Source organism: Spermophilus citellus (assembly GCF_964194105.1).
Source record: "Spermophilus citellus genome assembly, chromosome: 8".
Classification (NCBI taxonomy): domain Eukaryota; kingdom Metazoa; phylum Chordata; class Mammalia; order Rodentia; family Sciuridae; genus Spermophilus; species Spermophilus citellus.
Window position 1 is genome coordinate 42,019,504 of NC_138189.1, and position 16,617 is coordinate 42,036,120.

The 16,617-nt window shown below is 40.1% G+C and overlaps 1 protein-coding gene across 4 annotated transcripts in view; it reads left to right on the forward strand.

The window, feature by feature from the left end:
* KIT (KIT proto-oncogene, receptor tyrosine kinase) overlaps nucleotides 1-16,617 on the forward strand; it is a 77,888-nt gene that overhangs the window by 45,775 nt on the left and 15,496 nt on the right. For all 4 annotated transcript variants that reach the window (XM_081304166.1, XM_081304168.1, XM_081304167.1 and 1 more), the window contains exons 6-8: nucleotides 1,854-2,043; nucleotides 2,827-2,942; nucleotides 15,408-15,522. In XM_081304166.1, the coding sequence (XP_081160292.1) occupies nucleotides 1,854-2,043; nucleotides 2,827-2,942; nucleotides 15,408-15,522 (421 nt within the window). The remainder of the gene's footprint in view (nucleotides 1-1,853; nucleotides 2,044-2,826; nucleotides 2,943-15,407; nucleotides 15,523-16,617) is intronic.

Below are 16,617 nucleotides of genomic sequence, written 5' to 3' on the forward strand. Positions count from 1 at the left end.
TCCCTTAAAATGAACCTTAATTGGCTTACAGAGTGGCAAGGTATCATTTATGATTCAATAATGAAATGGGGTCAGGCTTTCCATCATTCTCCAGTTTTTATTTGGATAATTTTTCATTCTCACCTGAAAGATCCTTTTTAAATTGGTAAAATGGACAAAGAAGATTTTGACTGTGGTTTTTTTTTTTTTTTATTCTGAAATGGTAGGAAATTAAAGAGCAGTTAAAATGACAATGCCAGCCTCGTGGATCTCAATATTATTTACCCAGATAGCACCAAAATTAATGAGTAATTTTATATTGTATAATTAAATAAAAAGAAGAATAAAATTAAATCTCCATCATCCTATTAACTTGTTAGAACTACTTGTAAGATTTTGTTAAACTGATAATATTTTTGTACATAAAAATTCCAATAATACATACAATTTTACTTATATTCTCACAAAATAAGAGTGGGTATGCTGTAGTAAAAAGAGGTAGACCTGACTTCTCTCAGACCTGTGTTCAAACCCAGTCTCTGCTGCAGAGCTCTTAAGCCAAATGTAAATCATCTATTTCATCTAATTAGAGGTCATCATCAACTTTGTCTATAAACTAGATACCAGATCTATATATTTTTTTCATATATAGAGATTTCAGCTCTTTCATTATTATATTTAAACATCATGATTGTTAAGTAAAATGTATGCTAAAGTGCTTAAGGTAGCCCTTGGCATATAGTAAACAGTCCATAAATAGTGGCTATAAAAATAATATGGACAATTATTTTATTGCTCTTTTTCAAGTTCTATTTTTTTCTTATATAGCCATTTCTAGGGCTGCGTTATTTAACCAGTTTTCTATTTTTTGTCATCTCAAAATTATTATGACTAGTATCAACAGTCCTGCTTTTGTGTCTGTCTCCCTCACTCTAGGAAGAATTCTCAAGTGGAAATTACAGTAGTAAGATTTAAAAATAGATAATTTTAAAAAATCTATATTGCTAAATGCTTTCTAAAAGAACTGTGCCAGTTTAAAGTGTGTGAGTCAGTGTGCTACTTTTGCCACACTTGCAAGATTCTTGAATTTATTCTAAATTAGTTTTGCTATTTTTAATAAGGGAAACCTGGTAGGGTATTTTAATGACTAGTTTGGCCAAGCGTTTTTCCTTTTGTATTTTAATGTCTTTTCCCTGTTACCTCAATTAACTTTACTACACAGACATTTAAAAATGTTTGTGTTCAAATTTCTTTTGTAGAATGTTTTTGTTCTGTTGGTTTCCCAAAAGTCTAGAACCTGCCACATCCTCTTAATCAGTACCACGGTTTAATTAAAAGGATGCTTTGATTCTTCATTAAAATGGTCTTTGATTTATCAGTGATATATGAGGGCACCTAAGTTTATTTTTCTTCAAATACAAAATGGCATTCCTTCAGCATCTTTTGTAGAAATTAGGGCTATTTTTTTCTTCACTCATGACATTTTTTAATCATATGTATAAATTTATAGGGTCTGGGCCTGGGCTAAGTATTTAGTCCCAAGACCTACTAACCTAATAAGCACTGGGACTAGTGGAATGAGAAGCCTTTTGAGATGGTGACAAGTCTTTTAAAGAACTGTTGTTTTGGGAAGTCAGGATTCCCTGTGTGTGTTTCTTCTCACCTTGAGACAACAGTTTCACAGAAGTAAAGCAAAATGAATCAGGGCTAGTTAAACTTGTCTTGCTTGTTGCTAGTTGATTAACTAGCAACAAGCAAGTCCTCTTTTTAATTCTAAGATGACGTGTGTGTGTGTGTGTGTGTGTGTGTGTGTGTGTGTGTGTTTTCTTGGACGGTGGTAAATAATGATTTCTGTCTCCTTCTGACATGATTAGATAAAGGATTTATTAATATCTTCTCCATGATGAATTCTACGATATTTGTAAATGATGGAGAAAATGTAGATTTGATTGTTGAATACGAGGCGTTCCCCAAACCGGAACACCAGCAGTGGATGTACATGAACAGCACCACCGCTAACAAGTGGGACGATTACCCCAAGTCTGAGAATGACAGCAATATCAGGTAAGAAAGGGACCTGGGCTGGGGGAGGGGTGTCACACACGTACCCCACTTCCACTGGCCTTCCCAGGTCCTATTTCTGTGACCTGTCAATGTACGAAAAGACACCAGACCAAGGGTTGGAGGGATGAGGAAGGGTTTACGGCAGTCCAAGGCTGCCTCTCCAGGCCCCATCTGGCATTCCATTGTTCCTGCGCCTCTCTGCCTTGGTCTTCTCCTTTGTAAAAGGGGCGAGGTGTCTCTGAGTGTAGCTGTCTTCTGAGCGTAGCCCAAAACAGTGACCAGAATATATTCAGGACACAATAAATAATTTTCTCCAGAGGATGAAGAAAGTTAATGCCTTTACTCATTGCTTAAAACTCTAAGGAAACTAAGAATCATTAAGTAGGTAGCTTTGGGCCAGGTAGTGAGCTCAAGGGCTTTTATATCAGACCTCTTAGTTGATCTTGATCTTCAAAATATTATAATAAAATAGTAGCAACAGAAATGCCTTATGCATGCTGTATATGTATAAGGCCAGGAGAGTAGCCAGGGACAGAAAGAGAGGGCACAGGCTCAAGGTTTCCTGGGTGCTCAGATGGCCTTTCCAAAGCTTTGTTTCCATACAGCAGGCACTTGTCCCAAGTCAAGTGTACACGTTCATTAATGTGGATTTTGTTAATACTGAATTAAATGAGTCCTATTTTCCCCCAAACAGGCATCTGTTTCCTGGTAGACATGAAAAAGACATGGACAGAGTTGGAGGTGGTGTGCACTGTGGGCTGATTTATTGTCCTTTCCTTGTAGATATGTAAGTGAACTTCACCTGACCAGGTTAAAAGGGACTGAAGGAGGCACGTACACATTTCTCGTGTCCAACCCTGATGTGGACGCTTCCATGACATTTAACGTTTACGTGAACAGTAAGTCCAAGGGAGGGGCTCCTTATCTTTTTATTTTTTATTGCATGTTGTGGCTCGCGTTTGTAACAGCTGCAGAACCAAGCTCATTGTGTACCATGTAAATAATGTTTCATGATAATTTTGACCTTAACAAAGACCTCGTGGTTTGGTGGTGAGGAGAGAAAACCAATTCCCTGTCCTACTTTTCACTGACCACATGACCTTGTTCAAGTGGCACAAATTCTGGGGGCTGTCTTTGAAGTAAACAGGAGCCATACAAGTTGAAAATAGCAAGTTGAGGGAAGAACGTGTTATTATTGATCGTTGAAACAGGAGCCAGATGTTGAATGGGAGCTGGGTTGTGGTGTCAGGTGGGAAAGAGAGGCCATCAAGCCCTGACATGATTTCTTTGTTACAGTGCTTTCTCTTTCCAGGCTCTGATGCAATTTGTGTTTAGATTGTCCTCCCTTAAGACCAGTGCAGTATTGATCCAGCTCAAGGGTTCTTCCCGAGTAACGTGTGAGTCTTGTGGGAGCAGGTAGCAAGCAGGTGGTCTAGGAAGGAGGGTGGCTGTGTTCCTGGGAACCTCAATACTGCCCTGCTGTGGCCCTGCCCACCTCCTACCTGCCACATCTTAAAGAAATAATCTGCACAGGGGTTGAGGCTGAGGAGGGCCCATATGGAGTGTCTGCCAAGTGTAGGGCTTCTTCCTGACTCTACACCTGGTCTAACTTGCAATTCCAGGGAAGGGTGGACAGGTGCCTAGCACACCATACCCACTAGAGTATCCCAGTAAAAGGACTGTCAGAATTGGCCCTTTTGGGGTTTGGAGGATCTGGAGACTATAGGGAAACATTCCCCACAGATAATTTAGCAACTGAACTGAGTGCTTTGAGTGCTTTGTGTGTGTTAGGCTGCAGGAGGGGTTGTGGAAACAAAAGGCTTCCAGCCCATTCCTTGCCCTGAAGGAGCTTACCTGCTGTTTTGCATAATTAACTCTTGTGCTGCTGCCCCTCAGCCAGGGGAATGGGATGGATAATCTGATCCATTAAAAAAAAATGAAGGAACAAAACAGCTAGTGAGTGATGCTCAGGACAGATTTTTGATTACTAATCTATAGAGATTTTCTTACTATATCAGCATTTCCAAAATTGTGTTTCCTAAATTACATGTTAATATGAATTTAGATTAAAAAGGTCACATACATGTAATTAAAAACATGTTTTTTTTTTTTTTTTTTTTTTTTTTTTTTAATTACTGGCCTCTCCAGAATCCTTAATGTGCTGATGTGCATCCTGCCTTCCCTGGAGGATGCTCTGGGGTGGAGTGTATTATCCCAAACTTGTTTTACCACAGAACTCGCCCTTTTCAAGGGAAACGTGTTAATTATGATTTCTGTTCCTCAGAGCAGTTTTGATTACGTGGTATCTCATTGGCCCTCAACTCAAATGTTTCTAGATTAATTCAGATGTTAATCAAAGGAGCTTAGTATATTACACAGGGGCAAAATTATCTGTTTCTGAAAAATCTTAATATTCAACTAACCTAAGAGGTAACTGTAGGCAAATCAATATCCTTGCAAGCTGATATGCATACTGATCATTCAAAACTTTTTTTCCCCCCACTCTAGTACAGCAGAGCTTCTCAACCCATCTAAGGCAAAATGACTCCCTGTTCCACCCCCAACCCCCAGATTCCCAATTCACCGTGGATCAATACTTCTTCCAAAATACAGCCAAAACCAGTTGCTTGAAAAGTAAAAAACAACAGAGATATACAAAATACAAGCATGAGCTGTTTCATTCATTATATCCCACTGATTTTTAAAAAAATGGCTTTGCCAAGTCACTCCTAAATGCTCTGAGCCTCCCTTTCTGTGGACCAGTGACGGCGTATCGGCGTATCGTGGGTGTGGAGTGCCTCATAGAACTCAACATTGAGAAGCTCAGCAGTTGGGGAGTTTATAAAAATCAAGTGTTTTGTGTTCTCTCTTTTCCCCCAGTACCAGGGCCAGGGGGACATGTAGATGGGTCCCTTTCTGTGGTCTTCACGCTTCCCTCTGTTACAGAGCAATCTGTCTTTGGTCTTGAGATACTGGCCCCAGAAGGACATTTCTCACCTTTTTTCTGGGGGGCAGAATTGCTACCACTTCACTTATAATTCTAACTTGCCATCCGACTAGACCAGATTCTTAACACTTTCGATGATGAACTTGCACCTCTTTGAAATTAGATCAAGTGTGCCCTTAGCCTTCCAGGGGACCTCGTTCTAGGGCCTGGGTGTCCAATCCCCTGCTGTATCACACCGGGGATACAGATAGGACAATGTAGGCTCTGCCCTCTGTGGTTAAGTTCTTCAGGAAGTCTCTTCATTCATGAGTCAGTTTGTTACAAACACTGATTGAAGGCACTCATTTTCACTTGCTAACACATTGGACTTCCAAATGTGAACTCCCTCTGGTGGGGCCAGCATTTCTTAAATGCTCTTTTCATTTATAATTGGTTGATTTTTTTTTTTGTGGACTTTTTTTATTGAAAAAAGAATCATAGTTTATAGTATTATGGGATAAGCCTTTTTATTTTGAAATTTGAAATCAAAAGCTAAATTTGTTTTAAAGTTTAGAACTTGGAACAGATGTGTTCATCCGGGCATCATCTTACCTGAGGCAATTACATAGGTAGGTCTACTGTGTGGCTTATTCTGTAAATATGCTTAGCCACCAGGGTGAAAGGAATCTCATTCTGCAAAAATTAGAATGATAAAAACCAAGGTAATAAATGTACAGGGTTACTGCAGAAATTCAGGTTGTTTAGTGACACTGATTCATAATTGCTTAATAGATTCACTGGTGAAAAATGTGAGTAGAAACCCTTGATTTGGAATGAATAAATGTTTGCTGGTGGAAAAAAAAAAAAACATTTGTTTTGAAATTTTCATCTGTAGATTTCAGTATATGGAGTGTATGTGAGGTTGGGAGGTGGGACTTTAATCCCTGTGTAGGAGACTTTTAAATTATTGAGCTCAAACAATTTGTGTTAAGAGAACAATTTAATGTGTAACATGTTAAGCTTGAGAATGTTTTAATAGTGTTTTTAATTTCTCTAACCAAGCCATGATATATATAGTCTGTTAAACTAGCTCACTGTCGCTCAAGGTAGTTTTTATGGTCTGAAGTTAGGATGTATTTGCCTTCTTTGAATAGAACTTCCAATGGAAAATAAACTGATGGGAGTTTTCATTACAAAACAAAGCAAGCTGGGTGTGATCATACATGCCTGTAATCCCAGGGATTGAGCAGGTTGGAGCTGGAGGATCAGAAGTTCAAAGCCAGCCTAAGCAATTTAGCAAGACCTTATCTCAAAGAGTAAGAAGGACCGGGGATGTAGGTCAATGGTAAAGCACCCCTGGGCTCAGTGCCCAGTACAAAAAAACAAAATAAGATAAAATTCAGTTATTTTTTGCATTGAATTTGCATTACTGTGATTACTCTTGGAATCCCTTATCCAAGATGAATATAGAAACCAAATTCCTAGTTACAAAAGTTTGATATCTTTTGGTGAAAGTGGTGCTTTGTTTCCCTTGCAAATAAAAATTAGGAGAAATGTGGAATTCTAAAAACTTTAAATCTTTACCTAAAAGTACGTACGTAATAGGGCTTTTACTTTTTCTCAAATTCCTGTAGATGTTAGAAAAAATTGCATCAAGATTTTATAGTTAGCCTGTGCTACTTACTTAGAAATCCACAGTTTCTTTGGTTATAAGAAACATCATACAGTAAGATTCTTTAATCAGATCCTGGGCAAATAAAAGGCCAGGTTTGTACTTCAACCTTAATTTATATTAAAGTCAATTTAATCGGGCTTTTTTTTTTTTCTACACTACATCAGATTTCTTGGATAAATAACAAGCTTTATAGTGGGTTCAAGTGGTAGAAAGTGAAGTCAATGTTTTGTAAGTTTATTTTGGCTTCTTATTTCAAATACTCATATGAGTCCTGAAGTAGTATGTCTAATTATAGAAAAAAGTTGATTATAAATCCATTACTTTTTAAACCTCTGGAGTGATTTTTTTTTTTTTAAGATCCTGTAACTTTAAATTAAAACTTCAAAACATCATCAGCATTTCCAAATTGGTATTTTGAACTTAAAATATGTGGCATTTAAATGGTATGTAGGGGTCACAAAGAGATCTCTCTCCAATCTTGTTTTTTTTTTTTTTTTTTTTTTGAAGAGAGAGAGAGAATTTTTTAATATTTATTTTTTAGTTCTCGGCGGACACAACATCTTTGTTGGTATGTGGTGCTGAGGATCGAACCCGGGCCGCACGCATGCCAGGCGAGCGCGCTACCGCTTGAGCCACATCCCCAGCCCTCTCTCCAATCTTAAAGGGGCACCCTTTAGTGACAAAACTCAGCCAGTTGAGGAACACTGCTGCAGTCTCGGATGGTGATGACCGGAGGCTGACATTGAGAACCAAAGGGTCTGCTTTCATCCCGGGGCCTACAAGAGCACCTTTTACATTCAGCCAGACTGGAAGCCCAGATGACCCACTGGCCTGCATCAAATTGCTCTCAGAAACCACTGATGTCATTCCATTTATGGAATGGGATTAAAGGGGGATTGAGGTACAATTTAAGGACATGCTAAATAATGTATTATTTCTAAATCACTGTGTCTTATAATTAACATCCTGCCTGGTGTTAGGCGATTATTTATAGATCCTACAATATACCAAAATCAGCCAAAGCAATCAATCAATCACCCGGAATGAAGTCTCTTGATGAGAAAGTTCCCCTTGGACCACATTGACAGTGTGTGTATTTTTGGTCATGATTGAATCCGGTTGCAGATGGCTGGACCAATTCTAGGTAGAGGCCACCGCAGCGCAGTGGCCTGCAAGTAAAGCACATGGCCAGAGTGCCATTTGCCAAAAGAGAAGGTGGGCCTGTCCAGCCGGCCGTGTAGATTCCGGGGACTGCCTGCCAGCCTTCAGCCATCTGGGTCACCCACCTGGCTGGAATCTCAGGGACCGCTTCCCAAGCTGAAACGTTAATGGCCAGCTTGCCTTCAAGGACTGCTCGGTTTGGGGCCTTTGGGCCATTGTGTCCTTCAAGAAGATCCTCATAAAACAGCAAAGTTACTAGAACTTGGCTTCTTTCGGAAGTTGGATATCTTTTCCTACCTCATAACCCTCCTATTTTTTGGGGGGTGGGGAGGGGAGCTGGAGGTCAAACCCAAGTCCCTCTACCACTGAGCTATACCCTAATCCTTCTAGTTCCACTTTTAAAAATTGATAGCTCTTCCAAACCATACTTGTGTTAGAGTCTAAGATTTTTAAATGTAAACACATTCTCTCTGGGTTTTTAAAAATCTTTCAAGGGAGATTTTACCTTTTAATGTTTACCCCCATTAGGTAGATTTTATTGGAATCCTATATTAAATTATTGGAATTCTAAACCATTAAATAAAGCTGATGCTAGTAGAACTCCTCTCTGACTTACTTTCTGGGGCTACCACAGGAACTGTAGGGTAGCTTGGTTTATGTGAACATTGGTATATGTTCTTAAATTAAAACGATATTTTCACATTAGAAAAGTGTTAATGAAGGATATGTATTGAAGCAAACATTTTAAAAAAGCAAGTTTTAAGCTTCTAAGTTTATTTACTTTTTATTATTTACTAATATCCCTTATTACTCTTTCAGTGCATTTATTTTTAATTTTTTTAATGAGGTCACACTGCTTCACAACCTGATTTTTTGGTGTTGAGCCACAGATATGTTGTGAATATCTTTCCATGACATAAAATGCCCTTCCACAGCATCTTTTTAGTGTCGTGGTGTGAGGATCTTCTGTGGTTCATATAGTGTGTGTCTGATGCCATTTGGAAACATCATGGAATGAGGCAGGATTCTGAAATGATGTGACTGACTTCCAAAAGAAACCTGTCAGACAGTTGTTTAAAGTTGATAATTATCTTGTTTAATCTTGAAGGAGTGACCTTGCTAAGTGCCTGGAAGTTATCGAGGTCACCATCTGTCATTTTCTTTCACGCTCTTGTGTCTTCCACATATGTGTGAAAGCTGCAGAGTTAGGACAGTTTTAACTTAAACAATAATCCTCAGATCTTCTTAGTGTGGTGGCAGATCTACAGAGAAATAGTTGCTTGTCTTTTCACAGCGATCTTTTTATAGGTAATGTGTGTTTATTTGAGATGTCTCAACAGCGTTTGATTTTCTCTTCTTGAAATTTTGTTCTCAAATTGGTTGGGATTTATGAACATTGTTTCTGATGTGACAGACTCTAATATCTTCTTATAAAAAGAATCTATGGATAAAAGAATGGTTTTAGACACTCAAATTGGGGAAGAAAAAGGCATGGCAACCTACTTTTAATGGAGGATTTGATTTTCTTCTAATGTGAAAAAAAATTCAACATTGGTAGCTACAAACTAAACATTTTTCCCACTCAAGTGTTGGTGTAATTTTTTTCCTTTATATCATAAGAAAATTGGTCTTGGGTGTGTTGCTGATTGGGAGAGATCTGTTTGTTTTTTTTTTATTTTTTTTAAATCTTGGCAGGGAGGTACGGGGTTTGAATTCGGGGGTACTTGACCACTGAGCCACATCCCCAGCCCTATTTTTTATTTTATTTAGAGTGAGGGTCTCACTGAGTTGCTTAGCCCCTCGCTTTTGCTGAGGCTGCCTTTGAACCCTCAATCCTCCTGCCACAGCCTCCTGAGCCTCTGGGATTACAGGCGTGCACCATGGTACCTGGTGGGATCTGTTTTTAAAAAGCTAACTCTTAGGGAAGAAAGTGGCCCCCCCTGGATTCCCAGGCCCTTTGCTGTTCAGTTTGTGGCTTTTTTTTTTTTTTTTTTTAATGTATATGATAGAAAGGTGGGGAAACAGGTTTAGTTTGTTACTACATAAAGTTTGCCAAGGTTGTCCCTGGACTTTGCTAACAACAGCATGAGGAGTCTCTTTCACATGGTGGAACTTCCACCCTGTAGAAATTTCCTTTTCAGTGGAGCCAGGTGTGTTTTTACATCAAATTAGCCTCCTTCATTTGTAAATGTGCGAGGGGTCACCTGTAATTTAGTGGAAATTTAAATTAATCCAAGAATAGATACATAATTTTTCCATGGGCATTGTGTCAATACCCTTCTCCTCCACTTCTGAATTACAGGGCAAAATGAATTAGCTACTTCTACAGAGTACAAAAATAGCATTCATCCCATGCCCGCCCGCTCTCCTTGGCAGCACAGGGGCCGGGTGGGGTGGGGTTTGGGGGCGCTATGTTATGGTGTATACTCTGGTCCCCTCCCATGTCTGGGGCACACAGCAGCAGGATACCGTGATTCTAGCTGAGGAGGGCTTTCTCCAAGTAGTCATCATTTTCCAACTACATCTTGAGATGGGGCGATCTTTTTGAGGGCTGTTTAGAACAGGGATTGGCAAACTAATCCTGCAGGCCAGATTCAGCCTACTGCCTGGTGTAAGATGACCGACAGACTAATTTTGGGGGTTGGTTGCTGGGGACTGAACTCAGGGGCACTCAGCCCACTGAGCCACATCCCAAGCCCTATTTTGTATTTTATTTAGAGACAGGGTCTCACTGAGTTGCTTAGTGCCTCACTTTTGCTGAGGCTGGCTTTGAACTTGCGATCCTCCTGCCTCAGCCTCCCTAGCCACTGGGATTACAGGCATAGGCCACCATGTCCGGCAATTTTTTTTTTTAAATGGGGAAAAAAATCAGAAACTTTCATGAGACCTGAATAAAATTCATATTTCAGGGTCCATAGTAAAGTTTCACTGGACACAGCCCTGCCTGTTTGTTCAGGCAGTGTCTATGGCAACTCTTGTATTCCAGCCACAGGGCTGAGTTGATGCAAGAGAAACCTGACCTGAACGCTCATCTCACCCTTTACGGTGGAAGTTTGTTGACTCTTATTTGAGATGACTGCTTCATTTCTTTTCTTCTTCTTCCTCTTTTTTCTTTTTGAGGGGAGGGGTACCAGAGATTGAACCCAGGGACACTTAACCATTGAGCCATATCCCCAGCCCATTTAAAATTTTTATTATGATACAGGGTGTTGCTAAGTTGCGTAGCCCTCGATAATTTGCCGAGACTGACTTTGAGCTTGCAATCCTCCAAGAGTCACTCTCTCAAAAATAGCTGGGTACAGGAGACCATAGTTGAATTTTTTGTTTTGTTTGTTATTGAAGTACTCACGTACCAATTTCTGGGTATTCTTAGAAATGTGTGAAATGCAATCTATTCTGGAGATTTTCTAAAAAGTTTAATATTTCCTTTAGTATGTAAAAAAAGTTAGCTTGAGTTATTTTTGTCCTCCTAGTTTAGCTGATTTAAATTCCTCTATTATAACAGTGTTGTGGCAGGAATGTAGGTTTCACCCAGACCAAAACCAGGGTAGTGACAGATTTCTGAAAAGCACTGCCTCGTTGCCATTAAACACCAGCAGCCCTAGAATTGTAGAAGCAGAAATTCATCCTTTGGATTGCTCTTCATTTAGTCTTTTTATTATTTGGAGACTTGAGCCTCTGTTCTTTGTCCTGCTGATGACATAGCGTGAGCAAATGTGCATGTACAGTAGGAGATGGATAAGGTGGAACTGGACAAGAGAAGAGCTGTACTCAAGAGTGCTTCTCCACACAGAGATGAATGAAAGAAGGCCCTCCCCCCCACTTCCCAGGGTGCATATCCACACCCAGCCTCAACTGCCAGCTCTTGGTATCTGTGCTATGTTCTTAAAATTCATTTCCTTCTTGCCTTCCACATGGACCTGATGGTAGGAAAAGGGAATATTTTTCAAGATTACAAAATCCGTGGAGTAAACTAGTGAATGTTTAGGATTTTTAATTGCACGAGCAATGAATTCTTCATAGTTGACTTCCTACAAACTGATCGCTGTTGTTGAAGATACCAGAGTGACCCAAGTCTACCATGCTCTGGAAAGGAGAAAGACTATTTTTTTAAATCTCCACTGGAAATACATAACTTATGCACCTCTTAGGCTTATCTAAACCTCCAACTTGGGAGGAATTAGGGAATGTGTCATTTGGTACACTGCTTATTGCAGAATAGCTAAGAAACCACAGCTCGGATTTAACCTGGAAAATTGCAGAGTTATGTATCTTTAACAGCAAAATGTATATTTAATGCCTTACACGGTGCATTGAGGCACTTACAAATGCAGATGAGCCCAGATTTTCATTTTTAAGGAATCAAATTTCACCCTTGCTCATTCTTTATGAATTAGACATTTTCCTAATGCAACTTGCCATTTATAGCCCATACTGGACTAGTTTATAATTAAGCCTTTTCAGAATGAGATGTCACACCACCAGCACTCAGGACAGGGCTGGGGCTGGGGTGAGGTGAGAAGTGTAAAATTTAAGGAGCCACTCAATGGCAGTTGCCAACTTAAGAGACCTTTGGGATCTGTGCCTTCTCAATTCCACACCTGGGTTGCTCCTCTTGCCTCACCTGGCCTGGTCAAGGTTTCTTGAAGATGCTTTTAAAAAGCCCATTGCTGGATCAGAGTCCTCGCTTACTGAAGCTCTGGAATCTGCATTTAACCTCTCTTAGTAAGTCTAAAGCACATTGAAGATTTAGCACAGTCTGAGGCCCAACAGGACAAAAGCTGCTCATCTAGCCTCAGGTCATGATCCATCTGGAATAAGAGCTTTAAAAAACCACCTAATTAACCAGCATCAGGAGCAAATAGGCCAGCTAGACCGCACAATTGCCTGCCATGGCCCTTGTATAACTGCTACCAGGTGTCATGCTAGGAGGCTTGGATCTTAGAACACTTGTCACCAAGGCTCAATGTAATTGATTATGTAATTTTGAGCTGTTCCAATTTTTTAATTAAAAAATGTTTTATAGGTTCATTTTTGGCTACATGTTCACTATAGAATAAAATTAGAAAATAAGTCAAAAGAACTATCCATGTTCTGCTACCCAGAGATGATCATTGTCAACATCTTAAGGTATTTTTTCAGCCTTATAAAGCTTCTTTTTTTTCCCTATTGTGTTAATATTTAATTCCACTAAAAGTCCTTCATGTGGCATAGTGGGCATTGGGTGGGACAACTGACAAAATGAATGCAGGTGGAAATAGATCTGTATTATGAACTTGATTCCCATTTGAGTCCTATCCATTGTCTCTGTCATCAGTGTGTGACCCACACATCATTAATCTCAGTATTTAAAAAAAATTATATGGCTAGGCATATATGAGGATTTCTTATGTTATAGCAGTCTGTTATAAGAATAGTAGAAATAACTTCCTGACCCAGAAAAGTCACCATTTGGCTCTTCTTCCAGGTCCCTTCTTGTCACTCTAATTGAATGCCTTTGGAATCTTAAAGACTTGTTCCTTTGGGTGGGATCCAGTGATTGCCCTTACTATATGTCTGTGAGGTCAGACCCTGGGCCAGGAGTCAGAGGTGTAAAGAATAAGATGTGGTTTTCTTCTCCTGAGAATATGGGAAGCTGATGGAGGAGGAGGACTGAGATTTTGTGCAAGTGTCAGATGCAGAAACAGGGAGAGAGACCATCTTGGTTTTGGAGAGTTGGAGGTTGCTTCAAAAAGGAGGTGACACTTAAATCGAGTCCAGAGAGAGACCCCACCGTATGGTGCCTCCAGTCTTCAGCAAAGTAGCATTCTCCTAAGAGTCCACTGGTTTTTTTGTGTTATGTCCTACTTTTCAGCCTGATCACACAGTTGCCCATGATAATTAAATGAAACTTGCCAGATGGATGCTTTTGCAAGATGATGGCTCGTCTTCTTGCTCTATTTGTGAAAGCTGGCACTGGATCCAAGCTCTCAAGGATGCTCCTACCTTGAGATCGCTTTGGAGAGTAGTTCTTTTGTGTGAAATTTGCCAAATGGCCTGCCCATCAGCAGGGCCAGGCTGAGTGACAGGTGGGTGTGTCATGCATGTGGACACTCCAATCCTTGCCAACTCATTTTGCCTCCAAGGAGGTGAGCTACTGAGAGGTTGTTCTACGAAGAGGTCTTTTATCAGTATTACCTTCTTTTGGAGAGTTAGGCTTCTGATCGTCAGTCTCCTCACCATTTATTGCTCTTATAAGTTGCTATATAATTAATATTGAATTCCCAATACACCCAGTTAAAACACATGCACATTATCTCACTGTCTTAAAGAAGCAATTTTCAGATCATTGAAGGGAGTATTAAGAGTGGCAGACACAGTTAACTTAATCTGTAGAAAACTTGATTAGCCAAGGAGGGGAGGTACTTTAATTAGAAAAGGATGAATCAGTAATAATGTTTAATAATAAATGCATTGTTTCTTTTCTGTGAGTCATTCTTTGTGCGCACAGTCTCATCCGTCTTGCCTCAACATCCCTATGAAGTGGGTACCACTATTATTCCCGTGTTACACATGAGGAAACAGAAATTAGGAGGGACATTCTGAAACTTAAAGGGGCAGAGCCCCATTAATGGTAATAGTGGGAGCTGGTGCTCAGATTGCCCACCACACACTTGGCCTTCATGGTTCTGTATTCAGATGTGGCCTATTCCTTGCTATCCCTTTAAGGGTATGGGTGGGCACTGACCATGTCCCCAAGATGAACAGTTTAGGGGCTTGTTCTCAAAGCATTAGGTGCCTTCAAGCTTATTGCCTTTAGAACAAATGAACATCTTCCTTTCACTTCAGAAATGATTTCAAGAATTTGAAATTGTTGAATATCCATTGATTATTGTAGTTACATAGAAGTGTCAAATTAGAGCCTTCCCGCTGATACAATTTATGTTTTTGCTGATTATATCCAGACTCTAGGTACGTGTACGAATAAAATTCTTGGGCTGGCTTTCTCTTCTAATTTTCTGTCTGTATTTTGCATTGGAAATAAAGATTTGGAGTTAAAAGCACATTTTGTCTTTTTATGTTTTTGCTTCCCTATAAATAGGATGATTCAGCTCTTCATCAGCACCGCCCTTCTGGCCCCCTATCCTGTATCTGTTAACAGTTTCTAATGTCATCTCTTCCACTTGCCATGATAACCCTATGGCAGATACCATCATTGAATCCCACTGTCAGGAATCCTTTAAGCAGGATTTGTACATTTAAAACAGTTGGGACTCCAGAGCACTTCCCAGAGCCATTTTTCAGATTGTCCCTGGCTGGAAGCAGAAACCTGCCCGGTGGTCAAGCGAACTCTTTTGCAGAGACCCGTCACATCTCCAGGGCGGGTGGGGATGGTCTTCATGGGGTGTGGGCAGCAGTAATTGTGAAAGTCATGGCTGGACTCTCCTGTCCACTTCTCTGTATCTCCCACTCACTGGTTCAGATTCTCCCTTTGAATTTGTTCCCCCCAGCTCCCCAAAACCCCCTCACACCCTCAAAGGGTTGAAGGATTGGGAGGAGTGGGGCAATTCTTGCTGGGGTTTTTCAGCCGTCTGACATATGGCCACTTCTCTTTTCCTACAGCAAAACCAGAAATCCTGACTTATGACAGGCTCACAAATGGCATGCTCCAGTGTGTGGCAGCAGGATTCCCAGAGCCCACAATAGATTGGTATTTTTGTACAGGAACGGAGCAGAGGTGAGATGATTATTTTTGGCACTACTTAAAATGCAGAAGGGAAGGACTACAATCCAGTTGAATATCAAATGTGGGTTCAGATTTTTTTTTTTTTAAGAAAAAAATGCTTTGTTTTGATTGTTATTTTTTTTTTTTCCTATCCATGTGGCTGTTTAGAGGGGATAATGGCTATATTTTTCCTTGTAGACATTAATTTTGTTGGCTGAAAAATGATTACTGAATGACTTCTCTATTTTGGTGGTTATCTTTTTGGATTTATCTTGCAATTTCTAGCCTGCAGGTAGATAAAACAATTTTCCAGGACAGAGTAATTAGATTTCCATTCTATACACAGGAGGTAATGTGTGTGGGAAATGTGGCTGTAGTTATCATGAAAAAAATTACCTCAGAAGTTAATTGCCAAGTTACCAAAAAGTAATGATCGCACAATTACAACATACATATGGCATTTGTAAGCGACGGGTTTTTATAAAGGTTTTCTCCTTGATTAGGTGCCCAGCCCCTGAACAGGGAACATCTGGCAATATTCTGCTTCTCCCTCGAAGTCCACGCTTAAGCCTTAAATTGTCCCTTCACATTACCTGAAGACGAAAATGGGGTCAACATTGCTTTTTTATCCTTCAAATGCTATTTTATGCTCTGGCTTTAAAAGCCTGGTTTAACATCACAACTGAATAGTTAGGATGCAAGTGGAAATTTTATTTTTCCCAAAATAGACCTCTTTATGACAACATGTCAGTGGAGGTTTCGTAGGCTGATCATTTAGGGATGAGCTTTAGTGGAATGTTTTCTTTGGGGTAGTAATAAGAGGGGTGCAAGAGCCCTGGACAGCATGCCCACAGTGGAAACGGCTCTGGTTGTTGCAGTCTTCAATTCAGCAAATATTTACAGAGGGACAACAGTGACAGGTGGTGCTGGTCTAGTGCACAGAACATACTGGGTCCCTCGTTTATGAGGCCATACGGTATGGGGTGGAGAGAGATAGTCGACAAGATAACACCTAACACAGGTAGGTGTTCAGAGAGGAACAGGAAACGGAGTCAGGGTAGTGCAGCCAGTGTCTGGCCATGAACAGCCTCCCTCCCAGTGTGGTGG